The 27,461-nt window shown below is 34.6% G+C and overlaps 2 protein-coding genes across 2 annotated transcripts; one reads left to right on the plus strand and one right to left on the minus strand.

Moving 5' to 3' along the window:
- Positions 1-11,525: 11,525 nt before the first annotated feature.
- LOC143594868 (hypersensitive-induced response protein 4) lies at positions 11,526-13,377 on the plus strand. The gene is made up of 5 exons (XM_077074068.1): positions 11,526-11,732; positions 12,262-12,382; positions 12,462-12,553; positions 12,632-12,728; positions 12,812-13,377. The coding sequence occupies exons 1-5, from the start codon at positions 11,538-11,540 to the stop codon at positions 13,174-13,176; spliced, it is 870 nt and encodes a 289-aa protein (XP_076930183.1). The 5' UTR covers positions 11,526-11,537; the 3' UTR covers positions 13,177-13,377.
- A 7,333-nt stretch (positions 13,378-20,710) lies between these two features.
- Positions 20,711-22,624, minus strand: LOC143594870 (uncharacterized). Its single transcript, XM_077074069.1, has 4 exons — positions 22,455-22,624; positions 22,078-22,377; positions 21,175-21,359; positions 20,711-21,090 (listed from the first exon to the last, which is right to left on the minus strand). The coding sequence occupies exons 1-4, from the start codon at positions 22,515-22,517 to the stop codon at positions 21,033-21,035; spliced, it is 606 nt and encodes a 201-aa protein (XP_076930184.1). The 5' UTR covers positions 22,518-22,624; the 3' UTR covers positions 20,711-21,032.
- Between the last annotated feature and the right edge of the window lie 4,837 nt (positions 22,625-27,461).

The following is a 27,461-nucleotide window of genomic DNA, read 5'->3' on the forward strand; positions in this document are numbered from 1 at the left end:
TATAAATCCGCCCCTGAATAGAAGAGAAATATAGTAATTTTTAGTGTAATTTTGGATTCGAAGATACATGATTAAATGTGAATGCTCTAAGTGTTGCAAACCTCCACCGTAGCATATAACATTGATTTCAAACTTTTCTCAAAATTTTTTATTTTCTTTTACAACACCAAACCTTCACAAACTTCATTAATAGCATTAACAATATCGTACATGTAAACACACACACATATATACATATATGTGTGTGTGTGTGAGAGAGAGAGAGAGAGTGGTGGCCCATAATACCTGGTATGGCTCTAGTCTTCAGCCATAAACCCGCTCATGGACTTGAGCTCCACAATGCAAGCAAATTTGTCTCCTTGACTCCGCTTCTCTCCCCATAGATCCAAACGGAGAACCCATCTGCGTTGGAGGTGCTCTTAGTATGGAGCATATATATTATATAAAAAATGTGACATTAGAGTTCTATATTTAACGAATTTTGAAAATGACTATATAAAGTCTTCAGTCTATGTGATATATAAATCCAATGAAAGTAACACCCTAATTTGGGGTGTTATTTCTTAACTTATTAGCTTTCTTTTTTGTTTGTAGGTCTTTCTAGTTGTCTCCATTTTATGAAATTTCGTTAGTGATTGATAAGAATTAATTTCCGTGACCCATTTTGTTGACTTTGTTTAGCTAGGCTTGGGTGGTGGTGAATGCGTGTTATCATGATATGATGTTTACTTGCCTTTATCACTTTTTAAGTACAGTTAAAATTATATAGTTATCTAAGTTTTAGAAATTTAGGGTTAAATCATATAGAAGAGAAAAGAATCAGATTGCACATGCAACTCACACGCTAATTTTTATCAATACTCTTATAAGAATTTAAGATCACATGTTGTAATAGAAATTTAGGCTTGAAAATAGGCATGTTGTCGTTTCACTCCCCAGTAAATTCATTTGTCTTTTGACAGAGTACATTATACAATATCTAATAATCAGTCTTATCAAACAATATTCATGATCAGGCGTTGAAACAGCCGATAGTGAATGCGCCTCTATTTTGTTCATTTTTTTTAACTAATATCTAAAAGTATGTACCCTGAAATAAGAAGACGATTTCTGTCGGTACAAACTGTTCAGTAGTTACTTACACTAATCTGGTAATTTCAGTAGTTATGTGCAAGTACAAACTGTTTACACGGTAAACAGAACCATATTTACATCATTACTTATGAAAAAGATCACAAACCATATACCTCAATTCAGTCAAGAAACAGAAATATGCAACTCTCATGATATCGGTTAGCTTCTTTTATAAGGTTCTTACTCATTTCAAATATCCCTTACTAAAATCTGCATTGTTAACGCCTTAAGCTTTCAATAATCACCAGAAATGCATGTTATTAGTTTATCTTCATAAATATGATATTATGATCCGACATCAAACTTTTGTGGCAAACGTTTGAACAGGTTGGGGTTTTTGAACCAAAGATGAGAACCTGAAGGATATGTTATTAGTTGGATTATCTTGGATTACAAAGATAAGTTATTTTCTATGTTTTTAACTATAAGGTTCATTGTTCTTAACTATACTTAACACTAGAATTAACTACCTCGCTATACAAGATTCAACATTGTAACTTCGCTTGTTTCTGTTAACAGTGTGACGATTTGTACAAGAAAGGGAGAACTATTATGCATATGGAATTTCAGGTTTGCACTTTGTTCCTTTTCAAAGACTTTTGTTGCATAATAATCAATTTCATCTGTTAACATTAGAGGTGGCAACCTTGACCCAAACCCATTCAAATGGGTCAATTTGGGTTGTTTTAAAATTTGAAAGGGTTGATTTGGGTCATAGGTTTTAATTAAATGGGTCATTTGAAATTTCACATTCTTATTTTCGGGTCAAAATGGGTTGATAATTTAACTATATGGGTCGATGTGGGTTAGTGTCTTAAGGGAAAGTGGCATGTTCGGGTTGAAACGGGTTGTAGATTGGAACGATATCGGTTTAGGTTTCGGCTCGGATTAGGTTTCGTGCCGACTCGAGTTTTCGCACTGGACGGGTCGATTTTGGTTTTTGTTTCGTTTTCGTCGGCTTTTCTATTTCGGTTAATTTGTCGGTTTTTTTTTTTTTTTTATAAACGAGTACAATGGCGAAAACATTTTAGATTTTTTACTTTTTTCGTTTTTTATTTATATTTTGAGTTATGATTTTTTTATTGTTTTTTTTGAATTTTTTTTTTGAGGGGTTTTGATCTTAACAAAAACCCTCACAAAAAAATTCCAAAAAAATCATAACTCAAAATATAAAACAAAAACTAAAAAAACTAAAACGTTTCGTCCGTTGTCCTCGTTCAACAAAAAAAAAACCCGACATATTAACCGAAACTGAAAAGTCGACGAAAACGAAACAAAAACGTGCTGAAACAAGTTGTTAAGTGCTTAAACGAACTTAAAAATCGCTTAAGCGAGCTGTTACGTGCTGAAACGAACTTAAAAATCGCTTAAACGAGCTGTTAGTTGCTGAAACGAACTAAAAAATCGCTTAAACGAGCTGTTTCGTGCTGAAACGAACTAAAAAATCGCTTAAGCGAGCTGTTACGTGCTGAAACGAACTAAAAATCGCTTAAGCAAGCTGTTTCGTGCTGAAACGAACTAAAAAATCGCTTAAGCGAGCTGTTTCGTGCTGAAACGAACTAAAAAATCGCTTAAGCGAGCTGTTTCGTGCTGAAACGAACTAAAAAATCGCTTAAACGAGCTGTTTCGTGTTGAAACGAACTAATAAATCGCTTAAACGAGTTGTTTCGTGCTAAAACGAACTTAAAATGGCTTAAAGTGAGCTATTGCGTGCTGAAACGAACTTAAAAATCACTTAAACGAGCTGTTAGGTGCTGAAACGAGCTGAAAATCGCTTAAACAAGCTGTTTGGTGCTGAAACGAACTTAAAAATCACTTAAATGAGCTGTTAGGTGCTGAAACGAGCTGAAAATCGCTTAACCGAGCTGTTTGGTGCTGAAACGAACTTAAAAATCGCTTAAGCGAGCTGTTACGTGTTGAAACGAACTGAAAAATCGCTTAAATGAGCTGTTACGTGCTGAAACGAACTGGAAAATCACTTAAACGAGTTTTTTCTGTTAAAACGAGCTATAACGTGTTGAAAACGCGTTGATTCGTTGGTTAAAAAAACGGACCCGGAACCCGTTTTGACCCGTTCCGACCTTGACCCGTTCTAACCCGAACCTGTTGACCCTAACCCGTTCCGACCCGAACCATAACAACCCTTTTTTTAAGTGACCTGTTTCGACCCTAACCCGTTTCAACCCTAACTCGTTCCGACCCATGACCCGTTTCGACCCAACCCAACCCATTTGCCACCTCTAGTTAACATAATTAATGCTTTTTTTCGTTGTATGGGGAGATGGGTGCTTGATTCTTTAAGTCATACAAAACACAAGTCATTGGTGGCTAGCCTTCGTATTCAAAGGTACATACTGCATGAAATATGCTTAATTTGTCATCTTTAAATATTACCGTATTCATGATGAGTTGACTGATTCTAAACTTTCTGTCTGGTGGCCTTTGACATGTTTGGGTATGGCAGCTTTACTGCATCAATGCATGTAGAGGGTATGTCTGTTAAAATGGTAAAGCAAATTTTTTTTTTCTTAAGCCTGATGTGTATTCTATTCATTATTATTTCTTCTTGTTTAGACATAGATATGATTTGAAATCAAGCTTTTGTGGACATCTATATCAACTAAAAATCGCCCATATCATCCTGTATCTAATGATTATGCTGGTGACTGACGTTTATTGTTGTTGACTTTCACATATAAGTGTTTTGAACAAGCTCAAGGACATTAATATAGCAAACTTCGGTTAAAGAATTTTTCATACAAATAAGAAAATATGTTGTTTTTTTGTTATTATATTAGCATTTAAGTTTGTGAAAAGGAGCATGGTAGGGGTTAAAATCACTTATTGTCTTATCGAAAGATTACCCTCATTGTTTCTAATTCCTTTTATGTTTCCCTGATCGAGTCTCTGTATATTATGCGCATTTCTTTCATATATTTTGATGAGTTAGTTTTCATTTTTTTCTCCTATTTGTATCACTCCTCGTTGCACATGGCTCTATTCATGATCTACTCGACGGACGCACCAACTAGCACAGAACCAAAAGATGAGGAACAGAGCATGCCCAAAATGGACTCATTTGACTTCTTGTTTATCTTATATGATGTATTAATCATACCTTATTTTTATGTTTAAGATGGAGTCACAAAGTTACAAGGAAGAAAAACCATATATACATAGGTTCATGGAGATAGCAAAAGTTGGAACCTAGAATAGATAGAGAACATAGGCAATCAAAATTCAAGATTATATTGACAGAAGATAAGGACTATGAGACAGTCATAAGGATAGAAGGTGATTCTTGTGTCACATTCACATTAAGTTTATCATGTAAAAACACATTAGAATTCCGACACTTAACATACACAATTGGATTATAGGTGCAATCCCCGTCTTTAAAGGAAAGCAATTTACAGAAAGCAAATGTCTTACATCACAACATTTAAATTAAACCTATTCACAAGCAGCCGTTTTGAAAGAAAGAAGGGTAAACTTTATAACTTTGCTAGATATTAAAACAGTCGAAAGTTGACCAAGACCAAAGTTTATTCTAAATCAAGCTTACAATCTCCTAAATCAGTTTACCAAAAAAAACATGATTACTTTGTTACTATAGTGAGTGCTACTGTAGTACTCCTACATTCTAAACTATGCCACAAGTATGATTTGTAACAACTTTGCACTTGTACATGCATCCCTACTACAATTTCAAATCGGTGTCCTGAAATATGAGAAGTACATCTGCTAGTAGATTTACAATTCAGATATTTAATGCCAGCACATGATTACAAAATAAAACAACACTTTATTATTTACTCCTAAACACAACATATTGCGCAGACAGCATAACCTGAGTAACATGCTACAATTTCAAATAACTCACTCGTGTCTTTAATTACTCCAGCAAAATCAAAAGTACCCCACAAAATGTCAATCTTCTCTTTTCATGACAGCTTAATATTTTAACATTTTCCACTCAAAATAGATATATAAACACCACGCTACCGAATGCCTCAAGCTAATCAAAGATGATCATTTCCAAAAACGAATGTCTGAAACTAATAGACATTATTCCCAACCTTTTGGGGTGCCTGCAACACTCCTAGGGCTATTAATTAAACAAACAGAAGCAATCCATTAAACAGCAGTGTCAGTGACTTGCTTTAACTTAAAGCACACACAATGATGAATGACCATGCCCAAAACCAACACATTTTGGTTAAAAACTATGTCTTTTTCAGACCAATCCATAGTTATTAAAAAGCCCTCGCGTGTTGTGTCTAGGCCTATTTTCAAGACGTGGCCCAATAAATGTGCTTCGGTATTGCCTAGTTTGTCTAGGCAGAGAAGGAATAAAAGACCGATCTTAAATTGCAATTATACTAATCCTAAATTCAAGGAATTAAGAATCGTGCTTGAAGAATACCAAGGCCTGTAATTAGGGCTGCAAGATCAAGTCGCGCGATTATAGAAGAGAGTCGCAAAAGGGTACCATGTATTTCTTCACTATACGAGCGAATGATAAAAGTCGAAGATTGGGACTTTGAAGAACCAAGAAGGCGAGATAAACATGAGAAGATAAAAATCAAGCAAAAGAAACGTAAGGAATGCAATTGAAACTTAGATCTAGGAGAGGTCAAAGGAATTACATTGAAATTTTGTTATTATTCAAAAGACTATTTTAGAACATCTTGAGTACACCTAGTGAATTGATAAGTACGCGCCAATCTACACTTTAATTAGCAGCAAGTAACCGCAATAGATTGTGTAAACCTAACTATTCAAAGAAAGACACAATATAATCATTCCATATTATCAAATTCTGCCTTTTTTTGAAGCACACAGATAATAATTAAAGAAAGCACAAATTAGCAGTAAATCAACAATCCAATAATACACAAACATTCAAACCAAGCACCATTTTAACTTACATTAGAAATAAAACAATGAATGGATCACTTGGCCACCATCCTAGCAATAAAGTCCTCATACTTAATCTTGCCATCAGATCCAACATCCACTCATCAAACTCCTCGGGCTCCAACTTCTCCCCGATACTCGTCAGTATATGCTTCAGATCCGCCACCACCACGCACCCGCTGCCGTCCTTGTCAATCACCTTGAGGTGGTGAGCTTCTCGTCGGAGATGATGGACTTGAGGTGGGCCTGGGTCGGGTTGCCGCCGACGGAAGATATGCTGATTTATTGGGCTGGCCCGTTAAATACACAAGCCCAACTTAGCTTTTGAAGATACGCTGATTTCGCGCCACGTGCCGTATCTCATACCACCAACCATTCACACACAATGTTTTGAAAACCGGTTTTATTCAATTGGTTAAAAAATGATACAACCGGGTTGTATTTGAAAGTTCAAACGGATTGAATGGTTAACATGTAATCTAACCTATATAATAAAGGAAATTATATTGGGACAGCTGTCACATTCACAATCACCCAACTTTTATTTTCCCGCCTATCACTTATTTATGATTTATTATTAATAAAAATATAAATATCTATCACTAATAATAGTTCATATTCTCCAGCCACGGGTTTTTCTTCTCCGGTATACAATTATTTAGGGTTTTGTTCATTCTTTCACTCAGATTTCATCTTTCTTCGATTTCATACGGTATTCCATTTGTATTCACAATGTTTATATTTCATTTGTATTCGATTTCATTGCCTTTATGCGAGTTGCTATCTGAATCATACCAATTGATAAACATACGACCATCAGGTTATCATCTCTCTTCAATTTCACATCGATTTCAAGTTCATGCTAATATTTGGTATAAACATGTATTGAAAGTTTATTGAATGTTTGTAGATCCTGATGTCAGAGATGAATTAGTGGGTGACATATAATATAAGAAGCTTGCCAATTGTTATCCTTCGATTTAACTCTCCGATTCACTACGTACCCAGGTTGGTTACCACATCAACCTATTTTTCTTCTCCATTGAATAATACTTATGGGAATATGATATATATATAGAGTATTCTTAATAACACAACATAATCTGAATATGTGATATGAGTGTCCTTTAATAGATTATGAATGTCTCTTCCAATGTATGGCTTAATGTGTGTTTAACATCATATATTGTGCATAAAGTATAAAATATGTTGTGATGATCACCTGTGTGTGTTTGTGAGAAATTTGGATATTTCTAAATTACAAATAAGTTATTGTGATTTCGTTTTATTTCTGTCAGATTTGGAAATTATGATTCTGAATCACTATGATCATTATTGTTCATTATGTTTAACAACTCAAGTTTTATTTTTACTTGATCTCAATTGATTGTTTGTTAATTAAGGAAGCATTGAAAGTCTGATGAATAAATACTACATTTGTCATGAACAACCTTAAATAGGCCAGTAATAAACCTTTTTTTTATTGTTTTCGTTGATTTTGAACTTCTAGAGCACTTCATGATGACTTAGGGAAAATGTTATTTCTATATTTTTACTTTATAGGAACAACCTTTGAAAACAAGTTTTTCTTTTTTTTCTTTTTATTTTTTTTATTTGGAGACTTTTTATATTAAAGACCGAACAGTTAGAGCAAACGATAAGGAATCTCAGCTTAGCTTAGTACTTCTTCAGGACCCTACTAAACCTGGTTCATTATTTAATTCAGGTAAATAATGTTTAACCCATATTTGATTGCCAATTATGTAATAACAATGATAAAATTTAACAAGATTACTGAACCTTCCCTGTTTAATAAAGGACGGATAACGCGGTTATAATCGGTTCTCAACTTTGTGTAAGAAGAGAGCAAATGATGAAGCGTTAGCAAAAGAAATCATCATCATCATCGTACTCAGTATATCCCACCAATAGCAAAGCTATGGTAGGGTCTGAGGAGGGTAAGATGTAGACAGCCTTACCTCTACCCTATAAGGATAGAGAGGCTGCTTTCGGTGAGACCCCCGGCTCGATAGTAGTTTTGCATCAAGCCTTGGACATAAGGCACATAGCACTCAATCATCGGGACACCGGCTGATCGGTGCATGTACCCTTGTTTTTCGGCTATCAACGCCACTACATGATGTCTGATTAACCGTCCGTCACTTTTAACGTTATTTTCACGAGATTAGTAAAATAACGTCAAAATTAGTGCAATTTCACTTTTGCCCACCCGAGGGTTCACACATATATACATCATATGTATATATGGAGGTATTAGCAAAAGAAAATAAATTTTAAATCGTAACAAACAATGAAGGGACCCGACTCCGCCATGTTTAAGATTCAGAAGCGCTTCTATAATCTTCCATGTCTCAATAAAATATAAGGAGGTATTATAAGGTATTTTTTAACTCAAGATCAAATTTTAACATTTAAAAGCTCAAAAATATATTATTCTTATTTAGGAGGAAGCATATCCGTAAGGCAATGTGTAATGGGGTGAGGAAGGGGGCGAGAAAAGGGGGAACCCCCCACCCCCCTCCCCCCGCGGCGATATGTGGGCGAAATGGGGCGGGGACAGGGTGTTATTGTCGCCGGCGTGGTTTAAAAATAATATTATTTTATTGTTATGACCGTTTTCAAACAGTCAAAAATAAAAAAAAAATAATTAAAACAATATATATATATATATATATATATATAAACCATACACCTTCTTCTCCATTTCATACACAATTCATATCCAAATTCTTCAAAAAAATCTAGCAAAATGAATCCTATAAACAATCCGAACCAACCGAAACCCGTGTAACTCCCCGCTATCATGACAGAAATCATCAAAAAACACGAAAAGTTTGCCAAAGAACTCAACGATACCATGAGAGAAACCAACAAACAACACGAAAAGATTGCTGCTATGATGGAATTACGGGAAATGAGTAAAGAATACGAATCCCTCAAAGCTGTCGGGTCACAAAAAGAGGCCGCATTGTTGCAATGACGACGAGTCGAAAAAATGCGTGAATATTATGGATATTAGTATTTTTTTTTGTTATGGTTTTTTTAGTTATGTATCTTTTTTTAGTTATGTATTTTTTTAGTTATGTATTTCTTTTTAATTTTAATGCATGTTTATTTAATTATTTAAATAAATTGGTTTTTATTTGATTAGTTTAATTATAAAAAGAAAATAATAAAAAAAGATACCGTGGGCCCAGTTTGTAGCCCCTACATCATTACACCCCAAAAACAAATTCTCACTCCTTACTGACTGAGCGTCACGTGTCACAATTCGCCCCAATTTGTAGCCACTCCACTACGCATAACCTAATACAATAGAAGACTGGCAGCAAGGTTAAAAGATGCTTGCAAAGAAAACAAATGGGAGTTATGAAGATGCTTGCAAGGATAAAAGATTTCTCAGTGTTCTATTCTTATTTTTTTTTTGTCTAAAAAGAGAAAATAAATTATTTAATCTTATTAAATTTAGGCTGTTCAAGATTTTTTTGGGAGTATTAAAAGAAAGTGATGTTCTTGTGGTGAAGGGCACAAATGGGAATTCCCCTGGCTAATCAACATTTAATTATAAAATTACATTAGTTTGTGTAGGCAACTAGATTTATATCAAGGATTTCCAGACAACTTCAGCTTCTGGAGTTGATGATAATTATTAACTTATGGATAGTTTTGAAAATTTCTTCTGAATGGAACCGAAATAAGATGGGATGTGATATGGGGTCAATTCCAAAAGTATAGTTACAATTCAAATGAATATCTTAAGTAAGAAACATGTGTTGGCTGTTATAATTTAACAAGGGAAAAAATGGGTACAGTTGGGACACCATACAAGCAGCAATGTAACATTGTCTTTTTTTTTTTTTGTATATTAAGAGCAAAATTGTTTTGTGGTTGAAACAAAACTGAAGCGCACTTTTCTTTTTCAAATTTTTTTTATAACTTTTGGCAATTTTAGACTTTTTCTTGGGAATGATTGACATGTTGCCGGTGCTCACTTTTTATTTGTTAGAGTTGACTTTGATAACTCCAGGGGTAACAAGGGCAATTTTATTCAACTGTTTTTGGAATCAAATGATCAAGGACGTATAAATTTGATAATTGGATTATGTTGATTGAAGATGGGCTCATCGAATTTAATGGTGATCAATTTTATATGAACGGGAACTAGCTTGATCGTCTCTAAATGAATTATGTGATTTATTTATTTATTTTCCTGAATAATGATTTGTCTATTTTGTGTGTGCACAACTTCATATTCCGTGACATCTGGTTCATGTTTATTTTGCTATATTACTTATATCACATATAGTTAAAGCGTATTGTAAGCATCTTTTTTTGTTTGACATTGTATCATTTATTCAACCCGTGTAGCACACAGGTTACTAACCTAGTTTCATATAAATGAAACTTCAACTCAAAAAATAATCGAAAAATTTATGACTTTAGAGTAAAATAATCCAAAATCTTATAACAAAAATAATAAATTACTTAAATGACAATATAAAAGCACTTAATTTTCAAACAAAATTCCTTTTAAAAAAAGTTCATGACATCTTTTATTGGTACACTACTTTCAATTTTATCTGATAAGTTAAAAATCATTTTTTTAAATATGGGCTTTAAAAATATCAAAAATCTATTTGACTCAAAATTAGTTTGCTGGTTTAAACCAGCATTTTTGAAAAACCAGCGGTTCAATGCTCTAGCAAACCACCAAAAAAATACCATACTCTAAATATTGGCTACCTGTTCGAAATCCAGTATAACCAGTTCAACTGGCCCATGCAAACCGGTTTGTAAACATTGATTAAACATGTACAAAACGATTTAGAAATCCAATCTGGTTTAAGTTATACATCGATCAAGGTTGGTCAATGTTTGGTTATAACCAGTTTGGCCTAAACCGAATTGGGTTGAGAACCGGCTTTGAGTCAAGAATGCTCAGCTACCCAATTTTGGACAAAAAAAAACTCGGTTTTTTGACATATTTTTTCGAACCACATTGTGTTCAAACCGGTTTTAGAGAATGCGATGACGAACTGATTTTGGTCAAATTAGTTTTTTTTGGTGAACTTGGTCAGGTTATAAACTAGGTTGGTGGACCCAAGCATGTTTTCTTTTACATCTCTGCTTCCTATGCCATCTCTATATCCCACCTTAGATATTTCGTTGGCGTTTTGGGTTTGTAGAGTGTTATTTTTAAAGTAGGTTTATTGATAACAAATGAGCTTTTTTTCAAGGCTTAGAATTGACTCATTTCAAGCATTGTATCAACTAGATTTTGAGTAGCATGTGAATGGTTCAACTCGTTTGGATCCCTGTCGTGTAAGTTGGATGTGTGTAATATATAAAACCCCAAAATAAAATAATTTAGATTTCATAACTAAAGAAGTGATTATTTAATTATTATATTCGACAATAACATACGTACACCCACAAACAAATGAAATTGAATTGATCAAGAGATGGGTAACGCAGCGTGTGTGTTTGTGGGTTGCATCGATCAAGCCAGCGTTGGGGTGGTTGAAAGGTGGGGTCGGTTCGAGAAACTGGCTGAGCCAGGTCTCAATTGGTTCAACCCTTGCGCCGGTCAGTACCTCGCCGGTGTCCTCTCCACCAGGATCCAATCTCTTGAAGTCAAAATCGAAACCAAAACCAAGGTTTTCTTTTTTTCATTTATTCTTAATTTTATTATTAGGGTTTGCTGATTGCCAATTCGTACGGATTCTTAACCCTAGACCGCTAGGTGTAGCGATCATGCTTATCGAATGAGTTGTTTGGTCTTAGTTTTAACAAGCTAGCGCAAAGATCAAATTTAAACTGTTGATCGTCCATTATCAAAACTTTAGGGTTCGAGAGCTTTATTTGAGGCTCGGGATTAGCTCGTTTTCAGTTTTTTATTGACCTTATCTCGAGTGGATCGGCTTGTTGCACCGCTATACACCATTAATTAGAGTATCATATTTCATGATCTTCTTTTCATTTGATGATGCAGTATATCATCACATTGAACTTACAATTTCATTTCTTTAAATCTATGAATCACATGAAAATTTTAGGATTAAGTGACAATATAGGTACACAAATTTGTGTGAAAAGATGTTTAGAAGCCATAATAATATCATAAACCATGTCTTTTAGTCTAGATACTTAAAACATTCACATTATTTAACATTTCTTGATCTGCAGGACAATGTATTTGTGCAAATTATTTCTTCAATTCAGTACCGAGTAATCAAGCAAAGTGCAGATGATGCATTCTACGAGTTGCAGAACCCTGCTGAACAAATTCAAGCTTATGTGTTTGATGGTAAGCATAACATTTTTGTCCAAAATAGTTGAATCTTTTATAAATAATTAATTCTTTTAAACGTTAACTTTCATTCCAGTTGTACGAGCACAAGTTCCAAGAATGACCTTAGATCAACTCTTTGAACAGAAAGATGAAGTTGCAAAAACTGTATTGGAGGAACTTGAGAAGGTATATTACTATATTGTATTAATAATATATTCATGGTTTAGAACCATATGAATTACAATTTTGTCCCTAATATATCAGGTGATGGGAGAATATGGATACATGATAGAGCACATTCTAATGGTGGACATTATACCTGACCCCTCTGTGCGTAGAGCAATGAATGAAATCAATGCAGGTACGTACTTGATCTTACCTAATTTGGGCATTAATCTATTCTGCGTATTTAATGTTTATGAGTGAAAATAATAATATCTGCAGCACAAAGGCTTCAACTTGCTAGTGTATACAAGGGTGAGGCTGATAAGATTCTTCAAGTTAAGAAAGCGGAGGCCGAGGCTGAAGCTAAGTATTTAGGTGGGGTGGGTGTTGCAAGACAGAGGCAAGCAATAACAGATGGATTAAGAGAGAACATATTAAACTTTTCGCATAAAGTTGAAGGTGCATCTGCAAAGGAAGTGATGGATCTTATAATGATTACACAGTATTTTGATACTATTAAAGATCTTGGGAATTCATCAAACAATACAACTGTCTTTATACCACACGGACCGGGCCATGTTAGAGATATTGGTGATCAGATTCGGAACGGGCTCATGGAAGCGAGAGCAGGTGCCAGTGACTAGCTTTGTGGGTTTGCAATTGTCGTATAACGGGTCTTGTTTGTTTTTTTATATATATGTTCAGAATAAAGAAAAACAGATATGAAGTTGAGGTTATTTGTCATAGTTTGTTTTATAAATATTCACTTTGTCTTGTTGGTATTATGGTCAGTCCTTAATGATTCTGATATAAAAGTGCAATTAATGTGTATAAGATATGGTTAAGTTTTTTTTAAAGGTTTTAATAGATTATGGGATTTCTTTATTGGCCAAAATTTGGTGTTATATTTTCTATTTGTGTACTCTGTTGCAATAAGGTCTGCAAGGCAGTTCAGGCTAAATTTCAAGTTAACATTGGGAATATATGTTTTGTGCAAATTTTAAATTTTGAATATTTAGTGGATTGATTTTATTATCTGTTGGGGATTTCGGGAATAAGAAACTTGGATTTTAAGTCGTTTAGAATTTTCAGATTGAAACTATTTGATGGTTCTCTCAAATATCTCAATCAGATAAAACTCAGTGTGTAATTAAGAGCTAGTATGAATGTGCGAGTGAATTCTATGAACCAAAGAATAACAGGTCGACATAATGAATGGATATGCACTTTAGGGTTCGGTAAATGCCTTTGGCAGTTACCATTTTGTATTTTAAATATATCATAAAATCCATTGTCAACTAGACCATGGGCGCTGTCTTTCGGGCCGCAGCCAAGCGGGCATTGCCTCCTCAAAACCCCTATTAGTTAGGGGGTTCGCCTCTAACATCGTAATAAACTAAAACAAACGTGCCCTTCGCACCTCCTGACTTGTTTTTATGTGTATCATGATTTATATTGGTCAACAAGTCAATCCAGTTACACTAAAATATCTAACATTATCAACTGAATGAATTTTCACATACATGATTAAGCATTTTATGAATTAAAATATGAGAACAACTTTTAAATTTAGAAGTAAAAGAATTAAATTGAAAACGATCTTTTTACCACCCAAGGAATTTGAACCATAACCGGTCTACAAAACCTTATCACTGTCTGATACCACTATGTCAAAGATCATTTAATATATTTTTCGGTTTTTGAGTTGAAGTTTTAGCCTTTCTTACACTTTTAAGAAATAATTTATTTATTAATGATATTTATATGCATATAACGTAAGAAGTAAATTACAAAAGTAATATAGCCTGTAACGTTAAACTGTATATTTGTTGTATTTCTGGACGAATGCAACAGAAACGTCATCAAAGCATATACATACATAACTATATACAAAAACTAAAGATATCAACAATATATAATGTCGGGGCTATTTTAAAAATGTAACTATCAAATATCTTGAAAATGGTCCCTGACTTTACATTTTCAATATATGAGTTCGAAAGTATATCGAAAAGATTTATCTTGATTACAAACCATACGTGTAATTCACATGATCACATCATATAATTACAAACCAAAAGTAAGTTGAGCAAATATATACATAATAACACGAAAATATAGTCTGCTAAATAAAAACGGGTTTGTATAAGATACATTGCCCAATCTATTTGCACGTGACATGGCTTGTGTCTATTTATAACTAATCACCCTCTAAAATCCAAACAAGATACGATTTAAATTCACGCGAAAACTTCAATATGACGTGCATACTTTAGTAGATGTATGACACTACGAGAGAAAATGCACTTTTAGGCGTATGAAGGACGTATAACAAAGTACATTTAAAAGTCAGTTTATACCTTGCTTATGGCTACTTCTGTGGGTGTACGTACGCTTGCCCAATCCGGCCACAAAATAATTATTAAAAATTATAAAAGAAAACTATATATCTCATATTTAACAAAAACTAAATGCATATAATCATAATAAAATTTTTAGAAAACTATTTACGGTCACCATTATTCGTTTCACCCTTTTAAGATTTAGCATCTTCAACAATGTTAATGTATTCTCTTGTTTGTAAGTCAAGATTACACATCCTTGTGAGATTCATGAATCTCGGGGCACCATTTATCCTTCAATTATCAATGTGAAGTTCATTAACTTCATCTCATAGCCTCGTTATAAATACTATATCAAGTTATGCTTCACCATAAGCAAGTAAGTATTTATATAATGCATACAACTAATAATATGACCATATTGTTTTCACATTATCCTTATAGAGAATTTGTATAAACATGCGGGTTTAGGGACGTGTATGAACTCACATTCGCATTTAAAGTTTTTCTAATGCACATTTATCTCCGAGCTAAGTTGAATCTCCGGATGTCAACCAAAATGGCATATTCTCAAATGTCAGCTACATCATCCATTGTACTAATTAACTTTGTCCTAACCCAACTTTATTTCTCCCTATTAAGAGATATAAGCATCAACTAAACTACATATTAGAGGTGCACAAATCGGGTTCACCTTGAAAACCCGAACTGGTTCGGAACCGGTTTTTTCCACACCGGGTAGAAAATGAAACCGGTTCCAGTCAAGAACCGGTTCGGTTCCCGACCCGAAACGATGCCCAGAAATGCAAACTTTTAGGAACCGGGTAGGGTTGGAACCGGACCGGTTATTACGTAAAAACCGGTTCCACCGGTTTTTTTTGAAATTCAAACAATATAGCCCTTAGAAACCGGTTCCAACGGCTATATAGCCGTTTTTGACCGTTGGAACCGGTTTTATTACTATATTTAGCCATTTTTCATTCTATAAATACCAATGTATGAGTGTGTACTTGTTAAACCACTTCCAAAACTATAAAACACACTCCAAAACACAATTAAGCTTAAACCGACAACAAATGGCAACTAATGACGACGTTGTTATGGTGATCGAAACAACAAGATGCCCCGATGTTTGGGTTCATTACGATTTGTGTCTAATGACCGACTCACATGAGATGGCACGTTGCAAATATTGCTCGAAGTTTCTTAAAGCAGCGTCTAACTCGACATTACGAAAACATACGAATAAGTATTGTCGAGAGAAAAGAAGTTTGGATGCTAAAAAAGCGGAAGTAGGAGAATCGTCTGGCTCTACAACCCAAAAATAAGTATTCCCGAATTAAAACGACGGACTTTGTTTTTTAAGTTTTAGTTGTTATGTTTAGTATCGTTTATGTTTTAATAATGTTTGTAATAGTTATTGTTTAAATAAATAAAATGTTCGTCGTTATTAAAAAAGTACAAAAAATTAATCATGAGTAACAAAAGTAATTATAATTAAACAAATCAAAACTAAATATTAGTTGAACAAGTTACAAATAATTTTACTAAAACAAATAAAAAACACAAATTACAACTCTTCTTCGTCTTCATTCTCGTCTTCACCCTCGTCTTCGTTATCAGAAGAAACCCCGTCCTCCGCCTCCTCATCATGAATGTGACACTCTATTGGTATTTCGTCTTCAAAGTTCGTCTTGTGTTGTACACGATCCACCGCATCCAAATGGTCCTTTAGGCAAATGCAAACCTCTAGAGACTCGGGAGTTAATTTTGTTCTTCGCATAGATAACACCCTCCCACTAAGAGAAAAAACCGATTCGGAAGCAACCGTTGAGGCTTGTACGGCAAGCAAATCACGAGCCATGGCGGATAGAATGGGAAATTCGTTTTGTTTACCTTTCCACCAAGCCAACAAATCAATATTGCGAATTTCGTCGACCGTTGCGCCCTCAACATAGTTTGCTCCACTATATCGACCAAGTTCGCTAGTTGGTGTGTTTCCTCTTTGCCTCTTAGATGCCGATTCACGAATCCCATTCATCAAGTTTATAAGTGGGTCATTGCACGGCCTACTAGTTGTTGTTTTTTTCACAAAAGACGATCTCGTGCTTGGACCATACATTTGAAAATAATGGTCATAAAGGTCTTGAAGGTTTTTGTTGAACTTTTCCTTCGCTTCCGTCGACAACTTCGGGTCGATCTCGTGCATACCTAAGTTGTCGAATATTTCCTCAATCGTTGTCTCAACCCCATTAACATTCCAATAGGGGTTTAATGCGGCGGCACAAGTAAAGACCGGCGGTATGTTTTCAAAATATTTTATGAACTTTTCCTTCATCACCGCAACAATATTCTTGAAGACTTTGTTGTTCTCCGCAAAGCTTTTAAAAACACAAGACATATAGTACAATTCTTGCAAAACCCAACAACTAGTAGGGTAATAGACTCCCGATAATTTTGTTGTTGACTTTTTGAACACGTCAAGATACTCCAACAAATAACCGACTTGGACCCAAACACTTTCCGGAAACATATCGGCCTCGCGTTCTTCAACAAGATTGTTATGAAAAGCTTGTAAAGTTTGGCGTTGTGCAAAAGCACACTTTAACATATGACAAGTTGAGTTCCAACGGGTTGGAACGTCCCAATTCGGCCCCAAATACTTTCTTTCAACCGACTTGCAATAGTTCTTATATTCAAGATGCCTTCTTTTACCACTTTTGAAGACATCTTGTAACATAAGTCTAAAGAATTTTAAATCGTCACGAATGTTTTCATTGTCAAGACCTTTTTGAACAACCAAGTTGATGATATGTGCAACACATCGAACATGAAAAAAATCCCCGAAACAAGGTGGTGAATATTTAATGATAATTTTTTCGGCCGCCTTAGTATTGTTTGATGCGTTGTCAAACGAAATCGAAAATATTTTATTTCTCAAATTGTAAGTCGTTATAACTTCATCAAGCAAGTCAAACAATTTTTCAGCGGTATGTGGGTACGGGAAATTTTCAAAAGCTATGGTTCGTTTCATCAGTTGCCATGTCACCGGATTAACCCAATGAGCGGTGACACATATGTATGATTCGGGCAACCCGTATGGTGCCGACCAAACATCGGTAGTTAAACTAACCATGGCTTCTAAAGAATGAAAAGACTCGATTAACTCTTTTTTAGCACACTCCCACAACCTGATACAATGACGTCTTAAGGTAGTACGACTTACATGTGTGTATCGTGGTTGTAGAGTTTCGCGAATCAACGACGTCAAATCCGGGTCATCAAAGTGGTTAAACGGCAAACCTCGTTGAATAACGAACTTTGCCATTCTATCTTGAACTTGAGTCGTGTTGTAACGAAATAGTGTACCATCTTTACCCAAGTCAATTTGATCGGTCGCGCCAATCCCTTTCGACGCCTTGCAATATGGCTTCTCGATGTGCTTTCTCAAAGTAGAGTTAGAATCGTGCTTTAATAGTGAACCACATAGTTTGCAACGAGCCTTTTGATAACCTTCGTCATCCACAATCAAATCCCAATTCTTCCATATGTCTTCGTTGCGGTTATGGTTGATTACCGTAACAACCCTTGGGTCCTTCGTAACAGGAACGGGGGCAACAAAAACACTCTTCTTAGCCTTCTTGTTAGTTTTTTTTGATGGGTGCCATAATAATATTTAGTTGGATGGTCTGGTAACGGAACGGGTTTGCTAAAGGAGTAGTATTTTAGTTTGTTTTTGAGTTTGGTGGTGAAACAAGTGGTGGAAAACAAGTTATATATAGGTTTCGGGCATCAAAAACCGGTTCCAACGGCTATATTACCGTTGGAACCGGTTACAACGGCTCTATTCTCTCTCAAAAACCGGTTCCAACGGCTATATTACCGTTGGAACCGGTTCCAACGGCTTTTTTGTGTCTCAAAAACCGGTTCCAACGGCTATATTACCGTTGGAACCGGTTCCAATGGCTAATTTGGCCAATGTTTGACTAATCAAAAAAACCCGCCGGAACCGGTTTTTTCGGGTAGGAACCGAACCGGTTACAATTAAGAACCGGGTTGGAACCGATGGGGACATACAAATAGGAGAACCGGGTACGATTTTTGGGTACAAAAATACCCAAACCGGGTATTGGGCCAACCGGGTAGGAACTGGAACCGGTTCCGGTTCAGTTCCACCAGTTAGGTTCCGGAACCGGGTTTTTTGTGCACCTCTACTACATATTAACATCAAAAGTTAAGTTTAGCTCCTTTGACCCGTTAAAATGCAAAACATGCAAGATTCACAAGTGATCACTTCCAATTATACTTCTAACACAACCATATTAAATTATGTACAAGTGATTGTTTAAAACCAACCATTGCCAACTAGACCAGTCAATACATCAATATAAGTTTAATTTTGACAAAAAACACCAATTTCATTAAAATATCTCTCTTTTATTCCTTAAAAAATATTAAACATATTTAATCATTATTTTAGTTAAATCTTATCATATCAACTACTGATGATTAATATATTATTTATTTTATGTAAAACCTCCATCGGGTAAAACTAGGTAAATACGATGCTTTTATTTTTATGTAGTTATGGATGTGACAGCTACCCCTATGAATTTAGCATAATGGACCAATGCCCAATGGATTCAGATAACTATTAATTATCATATGTGATGATAGAAACACATTACACCATTAGCAATCATAGAATCCAAAAACTCTATGCACACGCACCCACCATCTCTACAAATGAAGAATTTCAATACCTAGAAACTTCCGATGAACGATTTGGGAACCTTAAACGTTTTAAGTGAATAGTGATTTCTTCCTAGTTCATCACATACAGAAGATAATCATTTAAAAGCTACTTGAGTATCACCATAATTCAAGAAACAATTCATAATTTACCAACAAAAGCAAACACCAGTTGTACATAATTTAAAACCACAGATGTCTTTATTCATGTAAGCATTTTAACAAGCTTTATTTGCTTAGTAGTATCCCCCGCGGCTACCGTAAGCTCCACTGTAACTTCCACCAGCCTGCATAAACTACTAGACTTGAGAGGTGGTAATTGGTAAAATACGAAATAATTTGGCATTGTCAAAATGTCTTTTGACAGTGATAATGTTTTACGTCTTTTATACCATGGTTTTAAGTAATTCAAGTCTTTTATACATTCTGTGTGTGTGTGTGTGTGTGAGAGAGAGAGGAACCTGGTAATAGCTTGTATGATCTGGAACTTGAGAAGCTGGATGAGATATATTTAGAATTTTAATAATACATTAGCCACTTTGAAAGGTGATTATGTAATTATGAATAATCGTAATCAAATAACCAGATTGAATTTTTTTTTAATATTAATTAAGAAATTATTAGACAAAACCACCCCCGGAAAAAGAAATTCTTGTAAAAAAGGGAGAAAAAAAGGAGATACATCTGATCTTGTGAAACAGGAAATAAGGGTATATCTCAAATTAAATTTTAAAAAAGGTAATTAGGTAATGTTACTTTTGCCCAGCTGAGGTTATCTCATTTAAAGAAGTTAGATATTTTCAGAATAATAATAACAATACATCTTCTACTCAAAATAGTATATATATACAGTAAAGGCAAGTTGGTAAGTTTAAAACTTTCAGCTTTGGCAATCAAAGTTTACAAGACCAGTTGAAACATTTTAAATTTTCAACTTAGAACATTTTGGGTTTCCGGCGAGGTAACCGGTGTAGACGTTAGAGCTCTTTCACGAATCAAGTTTGAGTCGTTGCAAAGCTGCCGCGGGGGGGGGGGGGGGGGGGGGGGGCTTAACTTGTTTTAAGTAAATATGTATATAATTACCTCCAGCATAAGTAAGACCACCAGGCCCTCGGTCATCATGTTGAACAACTCTACACGTATTAAAATTATTGTTAATAAAATAGATCAATATAAACATCAAACTATAAACACAAACAAAAGTATTAAATCGAACCTCGCATGCCCAGAATCATAAGGACCACGTGCAACCTGTACAACCGCAGATGGCCGGTAATCTCTATAAGGTTGAGCCTCAGTGTAACCCCTATGAGGCTGAGTCACAACAGGCCGATCTAAGTATCTAGGATAAACTTGACTTTGACTTTGACTATTGTATACAGTCTGATGTTAGCCATGAGTTCGCACTACAGGTTGAGCATATCTTGAATACGCAGCAGGTTCAATGTATCCAGCATGTGGTTCCTAACACCATTTATATTAACAATCAATAAAAAAATGATTAATTTAAATAATATTGGATAAAAATTAAAGGACCGGCCATTTTACCATCTCCTTGTAGCGCCTATCAGAGTCCACATGATAAGCATTCGATGCAGATGCAGATGCAGCATATTTTGGTGCATATGGATCTGTATATCTAGTTGAATTTCTGTAATCAGCAGGTCCTCTTCTCGGGTATGTATCACCTTTTGGTTTCCTGTAATTATCTCTTTCCCTTCCATGCATATTGCCTAAAAGTCAATGGATACGGGTCAAATATATACATGGAAACTTTGACAGTTTGACCCGTTCACTTGTAATGGGTCAAGCTGGTCAAAAGTCTCCCAAAACAAATTCTTAAGCATAAAACATCATGAATCAATTTAATGAAACTTTTAGATTACTACTGAAATGTTTGTAATCACATTTGTCACTAATTAACAATGCAAACCATAAAACTTTTGGACAAAAAGAAGTTCAAAGTATATAAGCTGTAAACGAACCGAACGTTCGTGAACCATTCGGGAAGGTCGTTTATGCTCGATTATTTAATAAACAAACGAACATGAATAAAAAGTTTGTGTTCATTTAGTAATACGAACGAAAATGAACACACGCCTTGTTCTTCATTTATGTTTGTGAATGCTCGTTCATTTATGTTCTTAGTTTATGTTTGTTTAAGTTTGTTTGTTTACATAACTACATTCATTAATGTATTTTATTTAAATGTTTTAGGCACATTACAATCTAATCTAGTTTTAATAACTTTTAAGGTCCAAACACATTGTTGTTCACATTACTTTTAGATGGTTTTAGCTCAGTAATGTTTACCTTCATTAACTGTTTTTTTATACTGTTAGCAAATGACCATAAACAAACATGAGCATTCTCATTTTCTTTAACGAACGAACATGAAACATGAACATGAACTGTTCGTGTTCATTTAGGTATATATTTTTGAATAAATACCTTTCTGTTTCTTGAAGGGCTTTCTGCCTTGCGCATTTCTGTTACCCCTGTCTTCACGGGCTTCATTCCCGGGGACCTTTCTTTTGTTACTTCCTGCTTTAGTGACGGATTGACTATTTGGAGCTTGACCTTGACCGCCATTTTTGGGTTTCTTTGGAGTACTGAGATCACGGGCATTCGACTTCTGCTCAAAGGATGCTTTTCTTTTTCTGTTAGCATGTTGAAGCCATTATCACCTTTCATCTTTGATGACTCAGCAACTTTAGAACTTCCACCATCTTTCTTAATTGATCCCTTTTGCTGAGGTTTAACAAGTAAATATTTATTAAATTATTACCAAAACAAAAAAAAACATAATTTCACACTTTTCAACTAACCTTATTTTTTAAGGGACGTTTTTTGTTTATTTTAGTTTGCTGGGTGTTCACAACACCTTTCATCTTTGATGATTTAGGTTGTGATTTTTTATTAGAATTTTCACTTTGCTTCTCAACTTTGAATCCGCCGTGAATGCCACCTTTTTTTTGAGGCTTTGCAATGCTGGCTTTAATCTGAGACAACAAACAATAACCAGAATGATAATATTTCACAAAGATAACTAGTGTATATATATGTATGTATATGTATATACTTTGGTTTCTACTCCAATAGCAGTATTATTGATCCCTTCCACACATGCTTGAGCACTTTCAGGAGAATTAAAAGTGACAAACCCAAAATCTTTGTGTTTATTACGTGACTTTGGACGCACATTTATTTTAAGAATTTCACCATAAGTTTTACAAATGTCCTTAACCTTCTCTTCGGTCCAATCTTCAGTGAGTCCTTCCAAGTGTACCACATTGAACTAAAACATGAAATTTTAATGATCAGCACTAAACTCTAGATGAAAAAAAAAACTGTAAAATAAATGTCGAAATCTATTTTAAATGACCAACCTTTTTCAACAAAAAACCATCAACGTTTCAAAATAGTAAATCCAATGTAATCAACATTCAACATGATGACGTGTCAGCTTATATGCCAATAAATAACTTGTTACCATTATACCCAATCAACATAAACAAGAATAATACAATAAAAATACTATAATTAACAGTCTCTTACCTGTAGCAAATCTTCAGCAGCTGAAGGCTTAGGTGTTTCTGCAAATTCAACTTTAGCACTTATATCACGACCAAAAACCACATCAGATTTTTTAAGACGTTTAAACGCTTCTACTGCATCAGAATGTGTGCTGAACTCCAAAAAAGCAAAACCCTTATTTTTCCCTTCCATCTTGGGATCTTCTGGAAGACGGAGCATTTCAATATGTTCGATTCCATATTCTTTCAATTGGTGTAACACCTTAAAAAAGAAAACATAAACATGGAATATAAGCAGTCAATAATTAATACCCACAATATCCATTCTCAAATGATCAAAAAAGTAAAAAAAGGTAAAAGAATGCACAGATAGGTCCTGACGCGCACATGCAAACTTACTTGCTCTTTGTTCCGTGTTTTGCATATATTTCCCAAATGAAGTGTGTCGTTGTCCTGGCTTGCGGATATCACTACACGCTTGCCCCTCACCTGATATTGGGAAAATATTTGAGCATTTATAGAGTTAGTGAGCAAACCCAACCCGAGTTTGTTTAAACCCGAGCTCAGTCTCGATCTCGAGTACTAAAAATGAGCTCAAAACTTATATGTAGTTAATTTTAAGTGTGCTCGACTTTCGAGCACTATGTAGTATGTAAGTAACTAAGTACTATCATATACATAGTTAGATTTGCGAACATGCCAACTTTTATTGAGTGAGCTTGCTTAATTGAGCATGGTTTCTTATTACTAATTTGAGCTATTAAAGCTCTCGAGCCGAGCTCAAGTCTGCATCATAAAGGCTATTGAATCAAGCTTGAGCTTATGTTAAGGTGAGCGAGCTAGGCTCGACTCGTTAACAGCCATACCTCAACTCCATCTTTTAACTCAGAAAGAGCACAGTGGGCTTGATCGACAGATGCAAACCTAACAAATCCAAAACCTTTGCTCTTATTTGAGTTTGGTTTCCTCACTATTCTAGTTGATTTCAGTTCCCCAAACTGTTGGAATACATTAACAAGATCCTCTTCAACTGCATTCTTGTCCAGTCTTCCAACATAGATTTCCATGCCCTTCTCTTTCTTATTGTCAAGAGAAGAATCCTGAACAATAAGAGAGGGATCTTGATCTTCATCTCCTTCATTATCTTCATCATCTTCCTCGATATCATCATCGTCACTTAGATCATCATCCAAGTTCACCATGGAATCATCTTGAATGGAGACCATTTCTGTAATATCATTTGTGTCCCCGTTGTTGACAACAAGAGAATCATCATTCTTGCAAAGTGATTTGCTGATGTCCGAATCTTGAACACCATTGTTATTATCACTAATTTGTTTTAACGTCAACAACTTGGGCAGCAGTCGTTTCTTCTTGAGCAGAAGTTGTGTCTGCAATATGGTAAGAAGGCCTTATTGCCAAGTGCCAACAATGGCGGTATCATCAATCAGAATGCCCACAAAGATTACGAAAAGAAAACACAAAGAAACGTTAAGAAATAAATCAAATTATCCTTCAAAGGTGTGTATGCATGTTCTTACAAGATTCCATAAGTTCATGAATACATTGCAGAGCAACAATCGCATAAACTCATCACATTAAGCTCATTTAAAGGGCATGAGCTGGAAATGATAACTCACAAGATACAGTTCTACTTACTCATCAGTTGATGGTTAGGAACTTGATTGAAGTGTTGATCTGGCAGATGATATTAACCAAGATAATGTGCAATATAATTACTTGTAGGCCCTTGACAACTTGGGATTTCTTAAACCTTATTAAGAAATGTTAAAGAGTAATAAAGAGAACCCTGGTCTCAACTTGTACTGAAGAAACCGAAATCTAGCCAAGTGCCTCATTATCTCATAGTCAAGTATTTTCTTTCTTTATATAAGATTTTGTCTCTTTGAAGGATAAGTTTCCATGTCATAATCCAATATCTATGCAGTTATTGTGGTAAAAAAAATCGAATATTGGTCAAGGACCGATATTTGAGATATTGGTTATTGCTCGGTAAGTTAAATATCATCTGGAATATATTACATATATATATATATATAGCATAAAAAACTAAAACTTATCTAATATATTAATAGTAAAATCAAAAGTCAAAGCCCAAAAGTTTCAAATTATTTATACTTAAAACATGACCTAATCATAAGCCATGAAATCTTCCTCCGAGATCACATCAACCAAGGCATCCAATTGTTCATCAAGATCGTGTATCGGTGGGTTAAGTTTAATGGGTACTGGACTTTGGAAAGCCAGATATCGGTGAAATATTGCCGATTTTATCGGTGCCGATATTCTGACCGATATTTTTCTTGGGAAGTGATATATGACGGATATGAAGTGCATAATCCAATACAATCTTTTATCATATGAGATGAAATTTGTTAGATCTTAGACTTAAGGAAAGAGAGAAAAGGATTGTTGAGAGATATATATTTAAGTCAGAAGAGTGGCAAGTGACAATTCATAAGGCCTAATAGTCTCTACTATGAGACATTCTCCTCCTCCTTCTGAAGTTAAGGCTAATTATGTAGAAGATGATATTGCAATGGTGTTTGAAATTCAAGAAGTAATAAAAATCGAAACTTGATCTGTTTATATAAGTTAGAATTTGAGTTTAAAAGTATAAAACCATATATAATTATAAATTAAATTAAAAATCATAGTGAGAAATCCATACCTGCATTAGTATTATTATTATTATTAGTTTCCAATTGATCATCATCATCATCATGTTGTTGTTCCTCTGGTTCGTCTTCTTCTCCTTCTTCTTCTGGTTCTTCTTCATCCTCAGTTGTTGTTTCCTTCAAATCCACTTTGGCCTCTTCAATTACCACCTGTTTTCCTTCTTCAACCACAACACCTTCGCCTCCACCTTAGCCATCCCGGATTCAACAGGATTCGGATCCGGAACCACCGTCTTCAAATCATCCGCTAATTCGGTAGCATCTGAAGGCAGAGAATCAACGGTTGGTTTATTATTGTTGTTGGATTTTCGAGGAGGCATGATCCTATCAGTGAGATTGATTGGTAGGGTTTGGTTGTTACGGCAATCAATTCAATGAATGTATCGATGCGATGCACACACATATAGAAAGAGAGATGGAAGGAAACAAACGCGGTTCGGATGAGGGACGACTAAAAATCTCCAATTAATCGTTATTATTATCAAAAACGACTTGTTGACCAATAATTTTATTTCGTTCAAAATCAGTTAAAATTATGCACTTTAAAAATTTGCATATAAATTCTAATCTTATTAATTTCGATTAGTTGTTAGCCTCTACCCCATCGCTTAGCTAATGCCTTGAGTCAATTACAATTTTGTCCTCCCGTTATCCATGTGTTTGGGCTTTTTCTTTCTTTCTTTTGGCTCATAAGATATAAGATTTGGAGTATTTTGGATGTTTTATACGTAAATATTCCTTGATAAAATAATAAAGGTAATAAATGTTCATATGCCTTGCTTTAAGCTTTGACTTTACTTTTGTTTAAAACTAAAATATATTTTTAACAAAAACTTATTATGGTCAATCTTAGGTTTAAAATTATAATTTGTTTCACACACGTGTATAACTCAAAAGTCCATCACAACAGTGCAATCCCAATGTCTTGGTTTGAGAAAGGGAATTAGGTCCGGTTGATACTTAAGAAAGACCGAAAGAAATACGACAAGCATATGGATGGTGATTGAGATTTTAGAAGCAAACTAGAATACAAGTTAGCATATGAATGATTGCGTGGAATGTATACAAAGAGATACAATGTAATACGTAGGTGGTTGTGTTTCGACAATTAATTTATAGTTTTCTTTTGAAAGGTTGAATCATCAAATTGTTACAATCATCATTTCTCACTTGAATCTTGAACCACAAACTCATTGACCTCAATTGCTATAATCAACTAATTGTCAATCGGTTTATAGTTTCTTTCGTGCTTTGATTTCAGGTTTCAGCTGTTACAATAAGACATTCAAAATCAAATTTTTAAGGCCATCAAAGCAATTATGATGGCAAAGAGTACTTTGGCTTGAATGCATATAAATCTAATTTCATTGTCAAATCTATTTTACAAGTGTAATTATAAAATATAATTGAGAAAACGTGTAACAAACATCAACTAGTATACCTGCTAATTGGTATTTGATCATATTCAAATTTGACTTCCCTTAAACCATATTTATAGTATGCTTGAAGTATCATGTTAAAGTGTTAAACCAAATTGAAGAGAAAACCAAGAAGAATGATGTATCAAGTAATTTTTTATTTGCATCGAAACTAGTTTGAC

The sequence above is a fragment of the Bidens hawaiensis genome, unplaced genomic scaffold (assembly GCF_021521415.1).
Source record: "Bidens hawaiensis isolate Kalapana, Puna unplaced genomic scaffold, B.hawaiensis_p1.1 tig00044268_1, whole genome shotgun sequence".
In the NCBI taxonomy this organism is placed as follows: domain Eukaryota; kingdom Viridiplantae; phylum Streptophyta; class Magnoliopsida; order Asterales; family Asteraceae; genus Bidens; species Bidens hawaiensis.